Consider the following 19,808-nt stretch of genomic DNA (forward strand, 5'->3'; position numbering starts at 1 on the left):
AATACAGTAAGTTCAGATAAAAATACAGTATGAAATAGTGGAATGTCCGAATATGGTGAACGTAATTAACATCTTCATCCTGGCATAAAACTGCATCGGGTGTTCCCAATCCGTCGAATCCATGGTACAATGTAGTTGAAATAAAAATGTCGTACGAGTACGGAAAAACAAATAATATGTGGATGTTTAATCATCTCACTCAATTCCGACTCTTGACATATAATATAATGGAAGAGTTTATATAACAATTTAAAACTCCGTGTATAATCACGTGAGCAAACTCTCCATTGTAGATTGTAATATTTAGTACGTTGATATTATGATCTGGAACTATAGGTGATATGATGATACATTAGAACAGCACAGTTCGTATATATTGGTTTAAGCATAAAGTTGAAAAAAGTTCCTCTTCACATATTGAATTAATAATCCACCGATAATTGAATATACTTATACATATTTTAAAAAGTCACATAGGAAGTGAACGAAAATCACTTTCACACGACGATGAAAAAGTCACTGAAAATACACAGATGAAATTACGCGATGAAGTTGTACATGTTATTGAAATATACGAATGGTAGGAACACTGATTTTAATTTGAAACAATCCAGTATTAAAAATCTTCTTCAATGTCCGGCGGTGGCATGATGGAGGCGAGACGGGGATACACACTTGCTGGTCTGTAGGGCGTTGATGTCGTGAGTTTGATGATTTCGGACGTTGGTCGGTTGGTAACTGGCGTTGGATGAAACGTAATTCTCTCTTTGACGGGGTCATTTGTAGAGGTTTGCAAAGGATTTAGATTTAAAGAGTTTGCAAATTTGTTAATTTTTCTCTTTTGCCAAATACATCTGTACCAAATACACCCTAGGATAAGTTACAAGTATCATTATTGTACCACCAATTGAAGAGATAATTATAACTGAATTAAAATTAGAAGAATTGTTGATTGTGAAATAGTGCGTACAAGTATGTATGAATGGTATATAACTTATGTTAAAATGCATAACAAAAAAAAATTGTTTGCCTTGTGTGCGAATATGTTTATATATGAACCTCTCTTTAAAGATATTTGTACATTGTATTACATGAAGTTGTAGGACATTGTATATTATTAAAATATGGAATGAACCAAATATTTATGTATATATCATTGTAAAGGTGTGTAAAAAAACATTCATATTGCAGTACAAGTTAAGATACAACTTGTTTATAAGAATATGAAAATATAGTTTTACGGAAAAGTAATAGAAAAGTTTACGAAAGTTAATTAAACACGGAAAAGTTCAATTTACGATTAAACATGTCACTGGTATCAGTAAAATTTTGGTATTATTGAAATGTTCATAATTGTGATCTGTTTGTTTAAAAATGAAAAGTAATGGGAAATTGCTCGGTCGAGGTAATACCCTCTATAACACAAGCCATGATGTCTCGCACACTGTAAGGCTAAGACTAATAATAAAATGAAAATAATGAATTATCTCAGAAAAGTTCCTTGTGATATGTTGTGTTGATGTGATGCTCCGGATGTGGAAACATGAATACAATATTCTTCAATTTTTTATCCCGGCATTAAACTGCTTCGGGTATTTCCAAACCGTTTGTTATGTAGTGTGTGATATGCCGTATGAGTAACGGAGACTATTTTCATAGTGTGTGTAATATCACATCGCTTACTCCGACTCTGACATATAATGGTAGAGTTTTAATTTACATAATAATCCCCGTGTTAAATCACGTAGGGTAAAACTCTCCATATAATATAGTGAAATAGTGCATAGATGTGAAAACAAAAAACTTAAGTATTGAAGGAACATTTCTGAGGATGAAATAGTCAAAGCACAATTCATGAACAGTTTACAATTAAGAAAAAAAGTTTCAAAATATAATTAACAAAAGAGTTTGATTTTTGGATTTTGCAGAACTTGTTTTTATGTAAATATAGGGAAATTAATTTAACGAGGTGAGAGTTCAAAACTATAGATAGTATATTTATGTTAGTACCTTTGTTGATGTTATTGTGGGGGAAAATTAAAATTTTCAAATTATAAAATAATTATATTTTTGTGCTAAATAGTTTGAGAGAAGTATTCGAAAATATGTTTTTTAGTCATGAGTATTTGTGCTTGTTTTTCAATTTCCTGTTTCCGTGTTTATATGACCTGTGGTTAGGGTGCTACCCCGAGTGATTGAATGAGTGTTGATGATGCTGTGCTGGTATAGTGTAAGTGGAATGCCTGCTGTGCCCCCCTGGTGATGTATCTTGTGGGCTCTGGAATGATGTGTTAAGGGGTTAGGTAATAAGGCATTTCACTGGTAATTATGATTGTGCTGGTCATAATTATGAGAATAATGTGCATGGTGTCTGTTAAAGTATTGGGAGTTGTGGTCAGTATCACTATGAGTATAGTGTGTGGTGTGTGATGTGATGTTTGGGTGGTCGACTCCTTGGGTTGTATGTTTGTTTGTCATTGTTCTGTGAATATGCATTATAATCTATTTCAATAGATTTATCTTGTCTCTAGGGCTGTGAAAAATGATTTTTATTGGTAACAACATAGATAGTCTTGCGATCATGAACATTATTGTATATGTAAAAAGTAAATATATAGGTATGTGGTACAAATGTATCGTGCAAAATAAAAATTGAACAAATTCACGTACCTTAAATCCGTATCCGTGTAGTGGTATTCTTCGGTTTTGAGTCCAATCCCAGGTTCGTTTTTGGGTCACGGCATCAAATAAAATATAATAACATCTTATGTGTTTTTGTGGTATAGATTGTAGATGTTGTAGTTGTAGAGTTGAATAACGATGAAGTCGTAGATTTGAGGTTCCTCTGTTTATTGGTGCAGGTGGGTATATGATGTGTCCGTACGCAGACGGCTAAGAGCGACCTTGTCCGTGCAAAGCACGGCCGAAGGACCGACGTGTCCGTGCAGACGGGTAGTAATGACCATAGTTTCAATCGAAGGCTACTCTTTTATAATGATCATGATGTGCATTGGCCGGACAGATAGATTTCCCCTAACTTAATATGGTTATGGGGTTCGTGACCTGAAGTCTACATGTAAACATCACATTAATTATAACTGCACAAAGATAATTGGATACAACCAGTATTACATGAACATGGTATAGATAACATCCAAGTTGTTTAGAGAACCGAGGTCCATCTAATTATTGGCAAATTAGCTAACATGTGTACATGAAGATATGATTATTTACCAGTTCTAAGTATAATTATATAAACTTCTACTGAACATATTACAGTACATTTCGTTTCTATGCAATTTAAAAGATTTCAAATTAGATATAATTTGACATCAAGCGTAAGCGAAATAGTCGAAATTAACACTTATTTTTAACATGTAGATTTAACAGGTTAAATCAAAAGTATGACTTACATGAACGTTTCTATGCAATAAATATAAAAAAGTATTTGTAGAATTTAACGAAATCTATCCTTAACGTATTAAAATTAATAGGATACAAAATACTGATACTGATAATATTGTCAATGTAAATACATGTATATGTAATTGTAACATTAATGACATAATGTTAAACTTAATTTGATATTTGAAATTATCATTATAATAATTATCGTTGTAGTGGAACATCACGATAACAAATAATATGATATAAACTAGTGTCACAGCCATTACGAATGCACATCATGATAAAAAAATACATATACATGGTAATATATATATATATATATATATATATATAATGTACATAAATGTAAGTATAAAATTACATTTATCATTAAAATATGGCAATTAAGAAATATATATGATAAAGAAATATGCAATATTAAATTAACGGTGAATATAATACATATAATTTTATGTAGTTTTAAAATTGAATTTTTAAGACATTGATTAATCATGGTGAAGAGTCAATTGTAAAGTATAAACAGTTCTTTGCACAGGCCGAAACAGGAAACATCAAACTTGAAATCAGTCGAAAAGTTCTGCATTGCAGTAATAACACAAATGAAAAGTTAATGAGTTATTGGTTCTGTTGTACTACCAACTTTTCTCCCAAGAATGACTTCACGCACATCAATTAGGCTGTGAATATAGGGCGAAAATGATGAATATTAACACGAAAGTTCCAGATATATAAAATTAAATCAGTAATGTAAAGGCAATAGTGGAATGTCCGAATATGGTGAACGTAATTAACATCTTCATCCTGGCATAAAACTGCATCGGGTGTTCCCAATCCGTCGAATCCATGGTACAATGTAGTTGAAATAAAAATGTCGTACGAGTACGGAAAAACAAATAATATGTGGATGTTTAATCATCTCACTCAATTCCGACTCTTGACATATAATATAATGGAAGAGTTTATATAACAATTTAAAACTCCGTGTATAATCACGTGAGCAAACTCTCCATTGTAGATTGTAATATTTAGTACGTTGATATTATGATCTGGAACTATAGGTGATATGATGATACATTAGAACAGCACAGTTCGTATATATTGGTTTAAGCATAAAGTTGAAAAAAGTTCCTCTTCACATATTGAATTAATAATCCACCGATAATTGAATATACTTATACATATTTTAAAAAGTCACATAGGAAGTGAACGAAAATCACTTTCACACGACGATGAAAAAGTCACTGAAAATACACAGATGAAATTACGCGATGAAGTTGTAAATGTTATTGAAATATACGAATGGTAGGAACACTGATTTTAATTTGAAACAATCCAGTATTAAAAATCTTCTTCAATGTCCGGCGATGGCATGATGGAGGCGAGACGGGGATACACACTTGCTGGTCTGTAGGGCGTTGATGTCGTGAATTTGATGATTTCGGACGTTGGTCGGTTGGTAACTGGCGTTGGATGAAACGTAATTCTCTCTTTGACGGGGTCATTTGTAGAGGTTTGCAAAGGATTTAGATTTAAAGAGTTTGCAAATTTGTTAATTTTTCTCTTTTGCCAAATACATCTGTACCAAATACACCCTAGGATAAGTTACAAGTATCATTATTGTACCACCAATTGAAGAGATAATTATAACTGAATTAAAATTAGAAGGATTGTTGATTGTGAAATAGTGCGTACAAGTATGTATGAATGGTATATAACTTATGTTAAAATGCATAACAAACAAAAATTGTTTGCCTTGTGTGCGAATATGTTTATATATGAACCTCTCTTTAAAGATATTTGTACATTGTATTACATGAAGTTGTAGGACATTGTATATTATTAAAATATGGAATGAACCAAATATTTATGTATATATCATTGTAAAGGTGTGTAAAAAAACATTCATATTGCAGTACAAGTTAAGATACAAATTGTTTATAAGAATATGAAAATATAGTTTTACGGAAAAGTAATAGAAAAGTTTACGAAAGTTAATTAAACACGGAAAAGTTCAATTTACGATTAAACATGTCACTGGTATCAGTAAAATTTTGGTATTATTGAAATGTTCATAATTGTGCTCTGTTTGTTTAAAAATGAAAAGTAATGGAAAATTGCTCGGTCGAGGTAATACCCTCTATAACACAAGCCATGATGTCTCGCACACTGTAAGGCTAAGACTAATAATAAAATGAAAATAATGAATTATCTCAGAAAAGTTCCTTGTGATGTGTTGTGTTGATGTGATGCTCCGGATGTGGAAACATGAATACAATATTCTTCAATTTTTTATCCCGGCATTAAACTGCTTCAGGTATTTCCAAACCGTTTGTTATGTAGTGTGTGATATGCCGTATGAGTAACGGAGAATATATTAATAGTGTGTGTAATATCACATCGCTTACTCCGACTCTGACATATAATGGTAGAGTTTTAATTTACATAATAATCCCCGTGTTAAATCACGTAGGGTAAAACTCTCCATATAATATAGTGAAATAGTGCATAGATGTGAAAACAAAAAACTTAAGTATTGAAGGAACATTTCTGAGGATGAAATAGTCAAAGCACAATTCATGAACAGTTTACAATTAAGAAAAAAAGTTTCAAAATATAATTAACAAAAGAGTTTGATTTTTGGATTTTGCAGAACTGTTGTTTTTATGTAAATATAGGGAAATTAATTTAACGAGGTGAGAGTTCAAAACTATAGATAGTATATTTATGTTAGTACCTTTGTTGATGTTATTGTGGGGGGAAATTAAAATTTTCAAATTATAAAATAATTATATTTTTGTGCTAAATAGTTTGAGAGAAGTATTCGAAAATATGTTTTTCAGTCATGAGTATTTGTGCTTGTTTTTCAATTTCCTGTTTCCGTGTTTATATGACCTGTGGTTAGGGTGCTACCCAGAGTGATTGAATGAGTGTTGATGATGCTGTGCTGGTATAGTGTAAGTGGAATGCCTGCTGTGCCCCCCTGGTGATGTATCTTGTGGGCTCTGGAATGATGTGTAAAGGGGTTAGGTAATAAGGCATTTCACTGGTAATTATGATTGTGCTGGTCATACTTATGAGAATAATGTGCATGGTGTCTGTTAAAGTATTGGGAGTTGTGGTCAGTATCACTATGAGTATAGTGTGTGGTGTGTGATGTGATGTTTGGGTGGTCGGCTCCTTGGGTTGTATGTTTGTTTGTCATTGTTCTGTGAATATGCATTATAATCTATTTCAATAGATTTATCTTGTCTCTAGGGCTGTGAAAAATGATTTGTATTGGTAACAACATAGATAGTCTTGCAATCATAAACATTATTGTATATGTAAAAAGTAAATATATAGGAATGTGGTACAAATGTATCGTGCAAAATAAAAATTGAACAAATTCACGTACCTTAAATCCGTATCCGTGTAGTGGTATTCTTCGGTTTTGAGTCCAATCCCAGGTTCGTTTTTGGGTCACGGCATCAAATCAAATATAATAACTTCTTATGTGTTTTTATGGTATAGATTGTAGATGTTGTAGTTGTAGAGTTGAATAACGATGAAGTCGTAGAGTTGAGGTTCCTCTGTTTATTGGTGCAGGTGGGTATATGATGTGTCCGTACGCAGACGGCTAAGAGCGACCTTGTCCGTGCAAAGCACGGCCGAAGGACCGACGTGTCCGTGCAGACGGGTAGTAATGACCATAGTTTCAATCGAAGGCTACTCTTTTATAATGATCATGATGTGCATTGGCCGGACAGATAGATTTCCCCTAACTTAATATGGTTATGGGGTTCGTGACATGAAGTCTACATGTAAACACCACATTAATTATAACTGCACAAAGATAATTGGATACAACCAGTATTACATGAACATAGTATAGATAACATCCAAGTTGTTTAGAGAACCGAGGTCCATCTAATTATTGGCAAATTAGCTAACATGTGTACATGAAGATATGATTATTTACCAGTTCTAAGTATAATTATATAAACTTCTACTGAACATATTACAGTACACCGCTGCAAACCCGCTCACATTCTGAGCGGATGGCTGCGCGGATCAACGCTCTGTGAGCGTTTGAGTACCAAATCACCCTCCTCGTACTGTACAATAAGGTCATATCGAATTATTGATGTACAGATATACATATAAAATCAACAGGTGAAGAGTAAAAATAACAACTAAACAAGATCAAAACACGGAATTTCCGTCCGGGAAATGTTCTATGATATGTTACCGTTCTGACGGTCGCTTAATACGTTTTATCTGCGTTTTCTCTTCGTTTTCTCTTCGCCTTCCTTCTCTGTCTTGCATGTATTTTGTAGCCAGTCATTCATATTATAAAGGTGCTGATTATCAAGTCAGTATTTGTCAAAATTTTGAATTATAGCGAGAAAAGTATAAACATCGGCCGATGTGGTGTGTTTTTTTTTTTACCTAAACCAAATCTCGAAAGGAAACGGGTGTTCGAAGTTTGTATGGATTTTATTGATGAATTGACGTTTGAAATAGGTACGGTACTTCATATATACGAGAATGAAACGTTAGGTCTTAATATTTGAAAAACAAATACATACGTTCCTATAAAAAAAGAATGCGTAGTAATTAGGTCAGGTGCGAAGGTGAATGGTTTCTTCTGCTGGGATTTTCCTGTCTTCAAGGTTTCTGTTTGAAGGGAGATCGCTCTCACAATTCACGTTTCATGGAGGGGAGTAATTGGAACAATATGCCACTACGGACAATACATCGGAAGTTCAAATCTCTATTATATCATATATGACTACTGAATGTTTAATTAGGAAAATGCTTCATCTTCTTGAAATTGTTAGACATTTCCCTTTCTGGCACCGACACCGACTTTGATTTTTGGGAGACCCAAACAGATCTTGAATATAGTGAAATTATATTCATATTCAGAATTTGTTGTTGGTAGATGCAGTATAAATGCATGGTAGCAACGGGACATGTTATTTTCGATTTCTTCACCTTCATTCCTATCCCACGGGTTTTAAATTTCCCTAAGAGGCGAACTTGACGCCATATTGTTTTGATTGGAAATAGCGCATTTGGGTAAATGTTGCATTTATAATTAAATAGAACAAAAATTGTTATGTGTATAAGTAAATTCATTATTTAATCTTTTCCCCGTCATTTCTGTTTGTTTTTTCGACCGGATTTGAATGTTAGGTGTCCTAAATCCTTATCGGGATGTTTTCGTCGGTCCTAGTGTTCTCGCCATGTCACGTGACCGGCACAAAGGACTACATTAACACTTGGTCGATAAATATGGCCAGAGCACCCGACTAACGTATTTTGCCGTACAAACACACGTGGTACACTTGTTCATCGTACTTGGAAACCAAGGAAAAGTGTTGTACATTCTTCCATTTATTCACGTACGGTTACATAATGGCGTTATAAACTGGTATTAATTGACGATGTGCGATTAATTGACTACTTTTTAGCTCACCTGCCCGAAGGGCAAGTGAGTTTATGCCGTGGTGCGGTGTCCGTCGTCCGTCCGTCCGTCCGGCGTCAACTTGTCCATTTAAACAACTTCTTCTCAATAACCAAAATACCCAGGGACTTGATATTAGGTCTGTAGCATGCTGGGGTAAAGGGCTACAAAGTGTGTTCAAATGAATCACCTTGACCTTCATTCAAGGTCACAGGGATCAAATAGGCTAAATTCTTTAAACGACTTCTTCTTAATAACCAAGAGTCCGAGGGAGTCGTTATTGGGTCTGTAGCATGCTGGGGATGAAGTGCTACCTATTTTGTTTAAATGAATGACATTGACCTTCATTCAAGGTCATAAGGATCAAATAGGCTGAAATTTTAAACGACTTCTTCTCAATAACCAAAAGTTCCAGGAAGTTGATATTGGATCTGTAGTATGCTTGGATGAAGGGCTCCCAAGGCTGTTCAAATGAATGACATTGACCTTCATTCAAGGTCACATGGATCAAATACGCTGAACTCTTTAAATTACTTCTTCTGAATAACCAAGCGTCCCAGGGAGTTGATATTGAGTCTGTATCATGCTGGGGTGAAGTGCTACCAAGTTTTGTTCAAATGAATGACCTTTACATTCATTCATGGTCATATGGATCAAATAGGCTGAAATCTTTAAATTACTTCTTCTGAATAACCAGGCGTCATAGGGAGTTGATATTGAGTCTGTAGCATACTAGGGTGAAGTGCTACCAAGTGTTGTTCAAATGAATAACTTTGACCTTTATTCAAGGCCACAGGGGTCAAAAAGACTAATATATTTAAACGATTTCTCCTCAATAACCAAAAGTCCAAGGGTGTTGATATTGGATATTTAGCATGCTGTGGTGGAGGGCTACCAAGTTTGTTCGAATGAATGACTTTGACCTTCATTCAAGGTCACATAGTTCAAAAATGCTCAAAACTTTAAACGACTACTGCTCAATAACTAAGCGTAACAGGGAGTTGATATTTGGTCTGCAGCATGCTGGGATGAGGGGCTCCAAAAATTATTCAAATGAATAACTTTGACCTTCATTCAAGGTCACATGGATCAAATAGACTGAAATCGTTATATTACATTTGCTCAATAACCAAGCGTCCAAGGGAGTTGATATTTAACCTGTAGCATGCTGGAGTGAATGGCTCCCAAGTTTGTTCAAATGAATGACATTGACCTTCATTCAAGGTCACGTGAGTCAAAAAGGCTAAAATCTTTAAACGACTTCTCAATAACCAAGAGTCCTTGGGAGTTGATATTAGGTCTGTGGCATGCTGGGGTAAAGGGCTACCAAGTTTGTTCAAATGTATGACCCTGACTCACATTCAAGGTCACGTTGGTCAAGTATGCTTAATTTTTTAAATGACTTCTGAATAGCCAAAGTGCCGAGAGACATTATAATGGCCCTGTAGCATGCTTTCAAATAAATGCTGGATCCATATTAGAATAGATCACTGCATTGCAGGTGAGTGATTCGGGCCCATAATTTTGACGATGTTTGTCATTTTCGTAAGAATGTACAGCACTTTTTGTTGTTGTCGTGCAATCACCTTCAAGCTCGTATCTGTTTCACAAGTATTGATTTTTGGTAGTCGGGTGTTCTAGGAAGATTTATAGAGCAAGTATTAAATGTAGATGCTTTATTATTGGAACTCTTCCGTGTTTTAAGTACCGAAATCGGCATATAGAAACGAACAAACGTCGATAGACGAATGCAGTTGGTCGTAATTTAAAAAATTAAAAACCACCGTCCTCGTCGTTACCAAGACAGTCGATCTAAGCCGCGATCACGAATGCACTGACAACGTTAGTCTTTTGCGCAACATGCCGTTTTTTCTTAAAACTACATTCACATCTGATATTGATTGAGGTTGTTTTACCATAACTGATCAATTGAAATCAGCCATCTTGTCAGGCAGTGCAGACACAATGCGGCATCTGTAAACAATGTGACGTCATAGGAATGTACAAGTTGCACAATGTACAACAATGTATATTTAATATGAATACACTAATGAGCAACAAAATTGGACGCAACATAAACCCACATGAGCGGTGTGGCGTAAGCACGATGGGCGTTCCTTGAGCGCGATTCGCGGAGCTTAGCACGATTGATCATGGTGCTATCGTAGATTAGAACATTTACCGTATCAAATGAAAACACACGTTGCAAACGATTCGCGTCAGAATTTAGAATAGCAATTATCTCAGAGTCAAGAGTTATTGGATCAAGGTCAAGGTCATTGTTACTTATTTAAGAATATCCTGGTCAGCGTTCCAGCGGCTTCCCCGTTGGGTATTTCGATCAAACTTTACACAATTACAAAGGACCATAATATATCAGAGGAGTTTTGAGATTAAGGATTTTTGAGTCAAGGTCACCGCTGCTATTTTTTGAAAATCTCGTCAGTGCTTGCAAATTGCTTCTATTATTATCTTAGAATAGGTTGTATACTTTTCATTTTCCCAAAGCATCATTAAATGTCACTATCTTTATTAATCATTTTAGTGTAATTCTTAACTGGGGGCAGTAGGGGACAAGTATTGCTTTAGCAATACGTAAATCCCGTAACATCACCAGAAACGATATCAATAACAATATAGTATTTTATAACTGTTTATGTTGAATGATGAATGGTGACGCAGAAGTCTTCTTCATGTTCATTATATTCTACATATCAAATAGATATTCAAAGTATGTACCTAACATTATACATGTTGGGATATAATGCTTATCCCAGCATACTGGCCGGAATAGACCCGAACCAGTCGCCTGTGGTTCCACGTCTCTCTCCCTCTTTATGTCTGTCTCTCAGTGTGTGTATGTGAGTATGTGTATCTGTCGCCCCAAATTATTCAAAATCGTTCATACATTTATGTAAGTGACAACACAAACGTTACCTTAGCTGGCAACGAATATCACCTTAAATGATGTAACATAGATATAATTACAACCGTTATAATGTGATGACATTACCGTTATTGGTAAGTTAACTCCAGCAATTTTTACTGACATGTATGCCTGACAACATTGTCTACTAGCCTAAGGATATTTGTCTAAAGGATTGTTCTGATGAAATACATCTTTTCATATCTAAAAATTCTAAAACGATTCATTATACTTCAACACGTGACCGGTTTTATTTGACTGGAAGTACTCTGAATGATACCGAAGTCAGTTTGAATAGCTATGGCTGATATAACAAACAATATGGCTACTCCTAGTACCAAGATCACGTGTTGTGATTTGGTGATTACTGAACAAGCAATAACGTTAACGAATGTCACAGTTTTTCGTATAATAATCTGTATACAGTATATATACATCGCGGGATATTCTGCATGCATTTCGTTGTTCATAGTAAACATCATGAGTTACACGGCAATAATTTTCTAAGGTATTTTCTAAACGAATACAAACATATTTTACAAACAAGTATATTGACTTCATATCTCATGAACCTGTTTACTCAAAACTTGTAGTTAAACTCTGGTGAATATTTAGATATGATGTGATTTGTCGGAATTATTTTCAGGACTACAACAAACAGATAGAACACATCAGGAAGAGCATCACAAAATTTCCCGAATTGTCAACACTCCACTTTGTTAAGTTCTGTACCCTCGACAACAGCCTCGGCAATGATGATACAGATCTAGAAACATTGCGAGGATTCATAACAGAAGCAGCGAAACACCAGGATCAATGGGAGAGAGAAATTCCTACTACGTGGTTAAGATTTGAATTGGATCTATTCAAAGCCAGGAAACAGGGAACAAGAATACTTAAACTGGCGGAGGTGACTGAAATGAATGAAAAATCCAGTGCCCCATTAAGTGATGAAGATGAGATCAAACTTGCCCTGGAGTGAGTATGTCTACACTTATGTAACGTATGCTGACATTAAGACGTAACTGACGGTTACTTTAACTTTATTGGAATGACAGGATGGCATTTGAAACTGTTGTTCATGGCTGTGCGATTTCTTTGATTTTTTTTCAACATTCTGTGTACCATGATTTTACAAAAGCATACTTTTTAAGATGTTTCTTTATCGGACAGTTTAGAACCAAATGGTCATGATTTGATCAATCTATACAAGCTTTCATATTAGAAGAATCTTGGTATCTACAGCATGTCACAAGAGATAATAGTCATTTCGAATGGGATACAACCCCACCCGTATAAAAAAAAATCGTTTCAGTATCGAGTGTTGTACCTCTGACACGGATTCATACACGTATTATCTTATTGTAGCAGTCCACAGAAAAAAAACCTTCCTGCCCATTGATGAGTTTTGTGTTAAGCATATAACTCCTGTATTATGAAATGCAATTATTTAATTATTATCAAATTATTAAATTATTAAAAATTATAAAGTAATACATACAAGCTTCAAATTTGTTAAAACTCATATAAATGAATTGGTTCCGGATTTTAAATTTCCGGATTTTCCGAACGTGCATTTTGTCTACAGCGAAAAAATGTTGCCTCACAGTGAAGGTAAGATTGCATGAAAACTTCACGTACAACATATTTCAATTGTTTTTGAATTCGTTAATATGGTATTCACAGGTCTATAAAGCATAGTAAAAATAAGTGTACTTATCCTTCAGAGCTGTAATAAGATTGCAAACGTTGTATAGATTACAAATATATATACTCTATTGTATGTAATATGCAGGGTTATCTGATATGTTTACATATCTTAAGCATGCGCCTTATATTTACCTTTGCATTGAATTCATCTGAATGTATATAAGCGTCAAATGAATGTTGTTTTATTCTTTAACATTTTTTCACTCAAACAACTGGGCGCGATTAGTTGTAAGGTTCTAACGGCTTCTGATATTCCTACTAGGTTAAGATGTGTAATCAGAGACATATCGGGGCTATATGAAGGCCATTCCATAAGCTGAGCATTGTTTGCCATGAGATAATAACGATATGCTCTGGCAGCTTGTAGTCGAGCAGTCTTCCTAAAAAATGAAGTTGACGTGTAAGAAATGGAAGGGCATATTTTCGGAAGTCTGTTTCCTACACCCCTCAATTCGAGTTATTCAATGTCGAAATCAAAATGCCAACGTGGAAAATTTATGGGGCTAAACCCATAGTCTTAGTTAGAATAAATGTTTGAAAACAAATCTCGTTAGCTTTATCAGGTGACATGATTTAGATAAAGAAATTATTAAAAAAAATACAACGACAGTATGATGTTAGGTTAGATTGACGAGAAAGCTTTATCACCTGCCAAATATTTAATTTACAGATCAAAGTATACTCCACTGGGAAACGTTATGTGTTTCTGTTTTTGCGGGTAGGTATTTTCCTTTTTCATTTAGATACGTATTAAGTTCAAATGATATAATTCATTTAGGTACCTTCACTGCACAAGGTCTGTGATATATTTCCGGGAATTCGACTTTGTCATCACTGACCCCCAGTGGCTTGCTGATTTCTTCAGCATCCTCCTTACCGATGCCCAGTTTCTTCCAAAGAATGATCTGCTGCTAAACCGAGACCTGGAGTTGTACATTTCAAAGGGCGAGTTGACCCAGAACTTGATTGAAGGTCTTCTCTGTATGAAAAAGAACGAAGCGTTCGCTCCCTTCAAAACAGTCCTCCTTGCTCTGATGGAAAAGTTTGGACTGATAGTGAAAATACTACTGTCGAAAACCGCCACAGAAGGTGCACAATTCAGCGAAACGTATACCATTCCCAGCAAACTTATGGAGCTACAAGACATAGATGGGCTTACTGATGAAGTCAAATCCCTCGAGCGCAGAAATCGTGCTGTCTCTAAAACGTTATGTTTCGTATTTGATGACGTCTACGTACCATACGAGCTTTTCCACAGAGCATTTGCCCAGGTTCTGAGGAAGTATAAGACAACTTCACTGTCAACACAATGCTTCGGGGAAGCGACAGAAGGTAGCGAGTCGACGACAGAGAATACAGATTGTCTCTATATGGATTTTGGATGTTTTGAGGTCGACGACCTAACCAGAATGATCTTGTCCCTGCACGCAGAGAGGTCCACCATAGCCGTGACAGTGTTCAGTCCCACGGAATCTAAGCTTCCTGCCGATTCTGGTAAACGTGTTAGGCTCTCTATCGAAGACATTATCCAGGAAACACTGCAAATGAGTAACCAACAACACTTTCAGTACTCACGCCAACTTCACTGCAACTTCCACCTGAGTCCTTACGATACCCCAGTACAGCTGTACGGCATCATCCACGCAGAAAGAGGCGTGCCCTGTAAAGGCGGAGATTGTCGAGGACAACATCGTCTGTCAAAAATAGACGCTGACTATTGGGACGTCACAGAGGTAACAATAGGATTACATATGTATCATAAAAAGACCAAAAAACATTGAATCATCGTCCTTATCTAACATAATTATTTTGGAGAAGACTATTAAAGTTAAAACCTGGTAATGTTGATATAAATTGATATCAAATCCCCAACTAAAACAACGTTAATGGGTAGTAAGAAAAAGATAAACAGTTCTCCGATATGACTTGATATTTCAGTTGGAAAATTTAAGTTATAAATTGTCAAGAAAGAAAAGTTCAGATGTATTTATAAGTTCTTAATATCACTGATATATGTTTATATCCCGCAACACTTAAATAGTTTCTGTTTTAATTCACGCTATCTTGGCGTATCATTGGCCAAAATTTTCCCTTTGGCATATATAAATAGTTGACATATATTAGTGTTTATGTTTTCATATTTCAAGGCAACATGATAATATCTATATCCATGACTTTGATCACTTATTGTAATGATTACACTATTTTTCATATTTTGCTAAATCTGTGTACAGATATCGTATGCTATGATATAATCAAATCATTCTGTGATACCATATTTGTCTCAATCAGGCTACTTATTCTTATTTCATGCATTTACTGTTTTTGACCATGCTACTAATAATGTATATTCTATATTTCGGCCACATGTGAGAAGAGCTTTTTCAAAGCGTAATCGAATGAAGATAAAGTATTTTTGTCATTATCGTTTATATTATTCGTTTTTATTAAAATGTGTTTATCATAATAAAAAATATTTGTTTATACATTATAATGACATTTGTAGGATGCAAAGACTCAAGACAAAAACAACATCGCAGGTAAGGGTAAACTCATATAAGATATGTCGCCAAATCTAATATAACCAAATGAGGAAACACTTTTTTTTTTTAAATTTGTTTTCAATATTGCAGTTCGTGATAACAATGGAAAATCAAGATAGGTGTACAAGATATCGCGGTTGGAGCTATGACAAGTGCGAGTGAAAAAAAAATCAGTTTGTCTTTATTTGCGTAATACAAACCCACAGAAATTATAGACAGAAAATTGTTGTATTACTATTTTAAGATTACATACTGTAGTTATGTGATAAAACATCTGTTGATCTAGAAGGAAGGCCGACTCCGAAGGAACTTGGTCGTCTGTCACGTCTAGTTGATGCGTCTTCCTGTGATAGGTTGTTTATTGAGCTTGGAATTACTGATACAGAAATCAAACATGCCAAGAAAGAATCGTCTGTCCTGGCGTCAATCACACAGGTCACGAAGATGTTTCTACAATGGACAAGCATCTATCCGAATCAGACGTTCCATGACATCAAAAGGGCCATGGAAAATGTTGACATGGCAACGGATCGCATCTCTGAAGTTATAGAAACGAACCAGAAATCATCTTGTCAAGGTTTGACGTGACTTAGAGAGAGAGAGAGAGAGAGAGAGAGAGAGAGAGAGAGCCCTCGCAATACCATGCCTATGGGGAATATAATTAGACTTTTGACCAACATTGTGGGGAATAATGTTTTATGGGGATTCCTCTGTTTCCCCACAAATCCAAGCACTATTTGAAAAGAATCCGGATGCGAAAATGTGTAAGTTGTCGCCAAAAGTTGAAAATGTGTTATTTTTAGAACAACTAGCAAATTTCATTTCCTCACACTGCCGTAGAAGTGGGCTTGAATAATTATGGGTAATATTCCCCACAAGACGACTTTATAGAGAGATAATTACGACTTCCCCGCAAACCTAAGAGCAGTGATAATTATTCCCCATAAATAGGCATATTAAGAGAGAAACCTAAGTATACATCCCTATTCAAGCAAGAATGAGAATATTTAACATACCATCCCCCACCCCCCAACCATCCATCCCCCCTATTCTATTAATGATGTTTTGGCAAAATCTTGCAGAAAAAAATTGTTATTTTTTCGCATTTTACCATTTTGTGGACTTAACTTTTTTGGCACCAAAACTCACGCTAAAGTTTTGGGGGTGAGTCCAAAAGTATACACCTATCACCTTTCTAATTTGGTTTATACATTCATTAGAGATCCAGGAGTGATGTTTTGGCAAATCATGCAGAAAAAAATTGCACTTTGGCATTTTACCATTTAGTGGACTTACTTTTTTGACACAAAAACTAAATTTAAAGATTTTGGGTGTTAGTATCGAAAAGCTTGTCCACACCCTTCTTATTTGGTTTATACATCCATTAGAGATCTAGGAGCGAAATTATGTGACATACAATTTCAAAATGACATGTTTATACATACATGAAAAATGAATGCATAGTGTGATTGCTGCCGCCGGTGAGCTTTCGCAATCATTGATTGCATTTTTTTAAACAGTATGTTTAAAAGAACACACATTTTTTACAGGTTTTGTTCGAAATGATGTCTGGATCAGAGTCCCATCTGATGATGAAATAACACAAATTGTTGAAACCATTGACAAGAAGTTCTTCAACCTGTGTCTGGAGCTCGGACTGATGCCTCCGGTTATAGATCAGATTCAGTGCCAGCATAGCAACTTCCAGGAAAGGATGGCTGCTCTTCTTCGGTGTTGGAGAATGAAATACAGGCAGCAAGCAACTATAGGCAGGTTGTTGACAGCGATGGAAGTGTGTCAGATGGACTGGCATACAACGGCACAAATCTGGTCACAATCTCAGGAGAAGCCAGGAGACGAAGTTTGAAATGTCTCATTTCCTAAGTCAAGAACATTGACAAAACGTATTATTCCTCACATGTTGCACAAACTCTTAATAAACTTTCGTAAAAACAGAGAAGCTATACATAGATCAATGATATATCTAAGACACTCAGAGAAAAAAGTTTACAATGTGATCGTACGAAAGCTGTGCCAGATCAGTGACGGTGTGCAGTAATCAATGCGTATGGCATTATGTTCAGTGTGAATTTAAACTGACATTCAGATTTTGAATTATTCCACCTACTAATTGGTGGCAAAATAATGTATGGACCAAATACATTATTTTAGAGTTAACATTTGTCTGGCATCAGTCAACATTATTTCGATCAAAAATGCTTAAGACATATTTCCAATGATTACTTAATTCTTTTGTGTATATAGTTAAACACAAAACACGGTCATGGCCGTGGCTGATAAAGGTATTTATAAAATACGTTTGCTAACACGTTTAATTTTCGTAATTAACGAAAAGTCTTAGTTTTATGATTTAGAATAAAATAATTCGCCTTGTATATTTTTCCATCAGTGATTTTTCAGTTATAGTCGCTTCAACTGATGATGCGCTGCTCTAATTTTGCCATATCGTCTATTTGAGTTTGCATTTAAAATCTTATTCATCATTTTGACTACTTTATTCTGTTCTTTAAATTTTCTTAAATGGGCAAATAAAGATAATGCTACTAATTATAAAGATCATGATTGTAATAAGATCATAATAAATCAGCACAATGAATAGTTGTTTATTATCAAATTAGAAATGTAATGAAGGAATGAATATATATATGTTTTTGTCCGCCCTCTGTATGCATGTTGCTCTAAACCTGGGAAGCTAATATTTTCCATATTTACGCTTGATTCCATTTGTATACACTTGGAACAGTTTTTTTTATGACATATAGATTTAATTTTTTTTTTTTTTTTTTTGCATAGCTCAATTGCATTATTATCATGGTTTATTATTACTCTTTACAACAAAGGACGACATTATAAAATTATGAAAGTGTAATAATTTACGGGAGACAGTAGAGGATTAGAGGAATTTTATTCTCATTCCTGATTTTTTTTATCTCTGTCTATGTTACTTTACATATTATTTATAAGTCCCCTACCGGTGAAAGAGGGTTGGTTTCTCTCCATGTGTCAGTCAGTCTGTCTGTCAGTCCACTCAGTTTTTCTCATCCATGCCTCAAGGTATGTTGGTATGTACCTTCAATATGAGTAGCTAGAGATTAAGTTCGAGTTTCGAGGTTTTTGGGTCAAGGTCAGGGTCGCTGTTATTACTTTTAGCTGGGGCCGGTAGGGGACATAGACATGTATTGCTTTAGCAATACTCTCAGAAAGCTTGTTATCAAACAAATTCTGTATTCTTACATGTACCACGCTTGTCCAAGTCCGAAGTTTTAGAATGGAGTAACTTTCTTCCGGAATTAGCAAAATCTGTTATACAAATTGTTCATAGAGCTAAAATGGAGTTACTTCTCTTTGTTTCGTAACAACTGGTTTTTCAAAAACTAGGACTTTTTTTTGGACGATTTTACAAAATCTGCCATCATGACCTCCGAAGACGTATTCACCCATATTGTCTCGATGGAAAGACAGTTCACCATGCAGTTTGTAGAACTAAATATGATATTTTATTTCTTTATGTGAAGATGTCTATATTCATTTTATTTTTAAATGTCATTAAGTGAAGCTTAACCCAATAATCTTAACATCAATGTTTGCTAGCTTTCTTTTCTTGTTTTATCCATGCCAATCATTACAAATGTTATCATTGTATTATTAATAATCTCTTATTGATTTGTATTGTTTTGTATTTAACGTGTATTGATAACAAATAATTCATTTTTTGTACTTGATTATTTGATTATAGGTTTTGATTTCGACG

General features: G+C 34.9%; 1 protein-coding gene across 1 annotated transcript in view; it reads left to right on the top strand.

Moving 5' to 3' along the window:
* Positions 1 to 19,428, top strand: part of LOC117337799 — a 20,969-nt gene extending 1,541 nt beyond the window's left edge. Inside the window, exons 2-6 of the mRNA XM_033898918.1 lie at positions 12,399 to 12,761; positions 14,272 to 15,226; positions 16,000 to 16,033; positions 16,323 to 16,613; positions 17,587 to 19,428. Coding sequence (XP_033754809.1) covers positions 12,399 to 12,761; positions 14,272 to 15,226; positions 16,000 to 16,033; positions 16,323 to 16,613; positions 17,587 to 17,903 — 1,960 coding nt within the window. The 3' untranslated portion in view covers positions 17,904 to 19,428. The remainder of the gene's footprint in view (positions 1 to 12,398; positions 12,762 to 14,271; positions 15,227 to 15,999; positions 16,034 to 16,322; positions 16,614 to 17,586) is intronic.
* The last annotated feature ends 380 nt before the right edge of the window (positions 19,429 to 19,808 follow it).

The sequence above is a fragment of the Pecten maximus genome, chromosome 11 (assembly GCF_902652985.1).
Source record: "Pecten maximus chromosome 11, xPecMax1.1, whole genome shotgun sequence".
NCBI classification, from domain to species: Eukaryota; Metazoa; Mollusca; class Bivalvia; order Pectinida; family Pectinidae; genus Pecten; species Pecten maximus.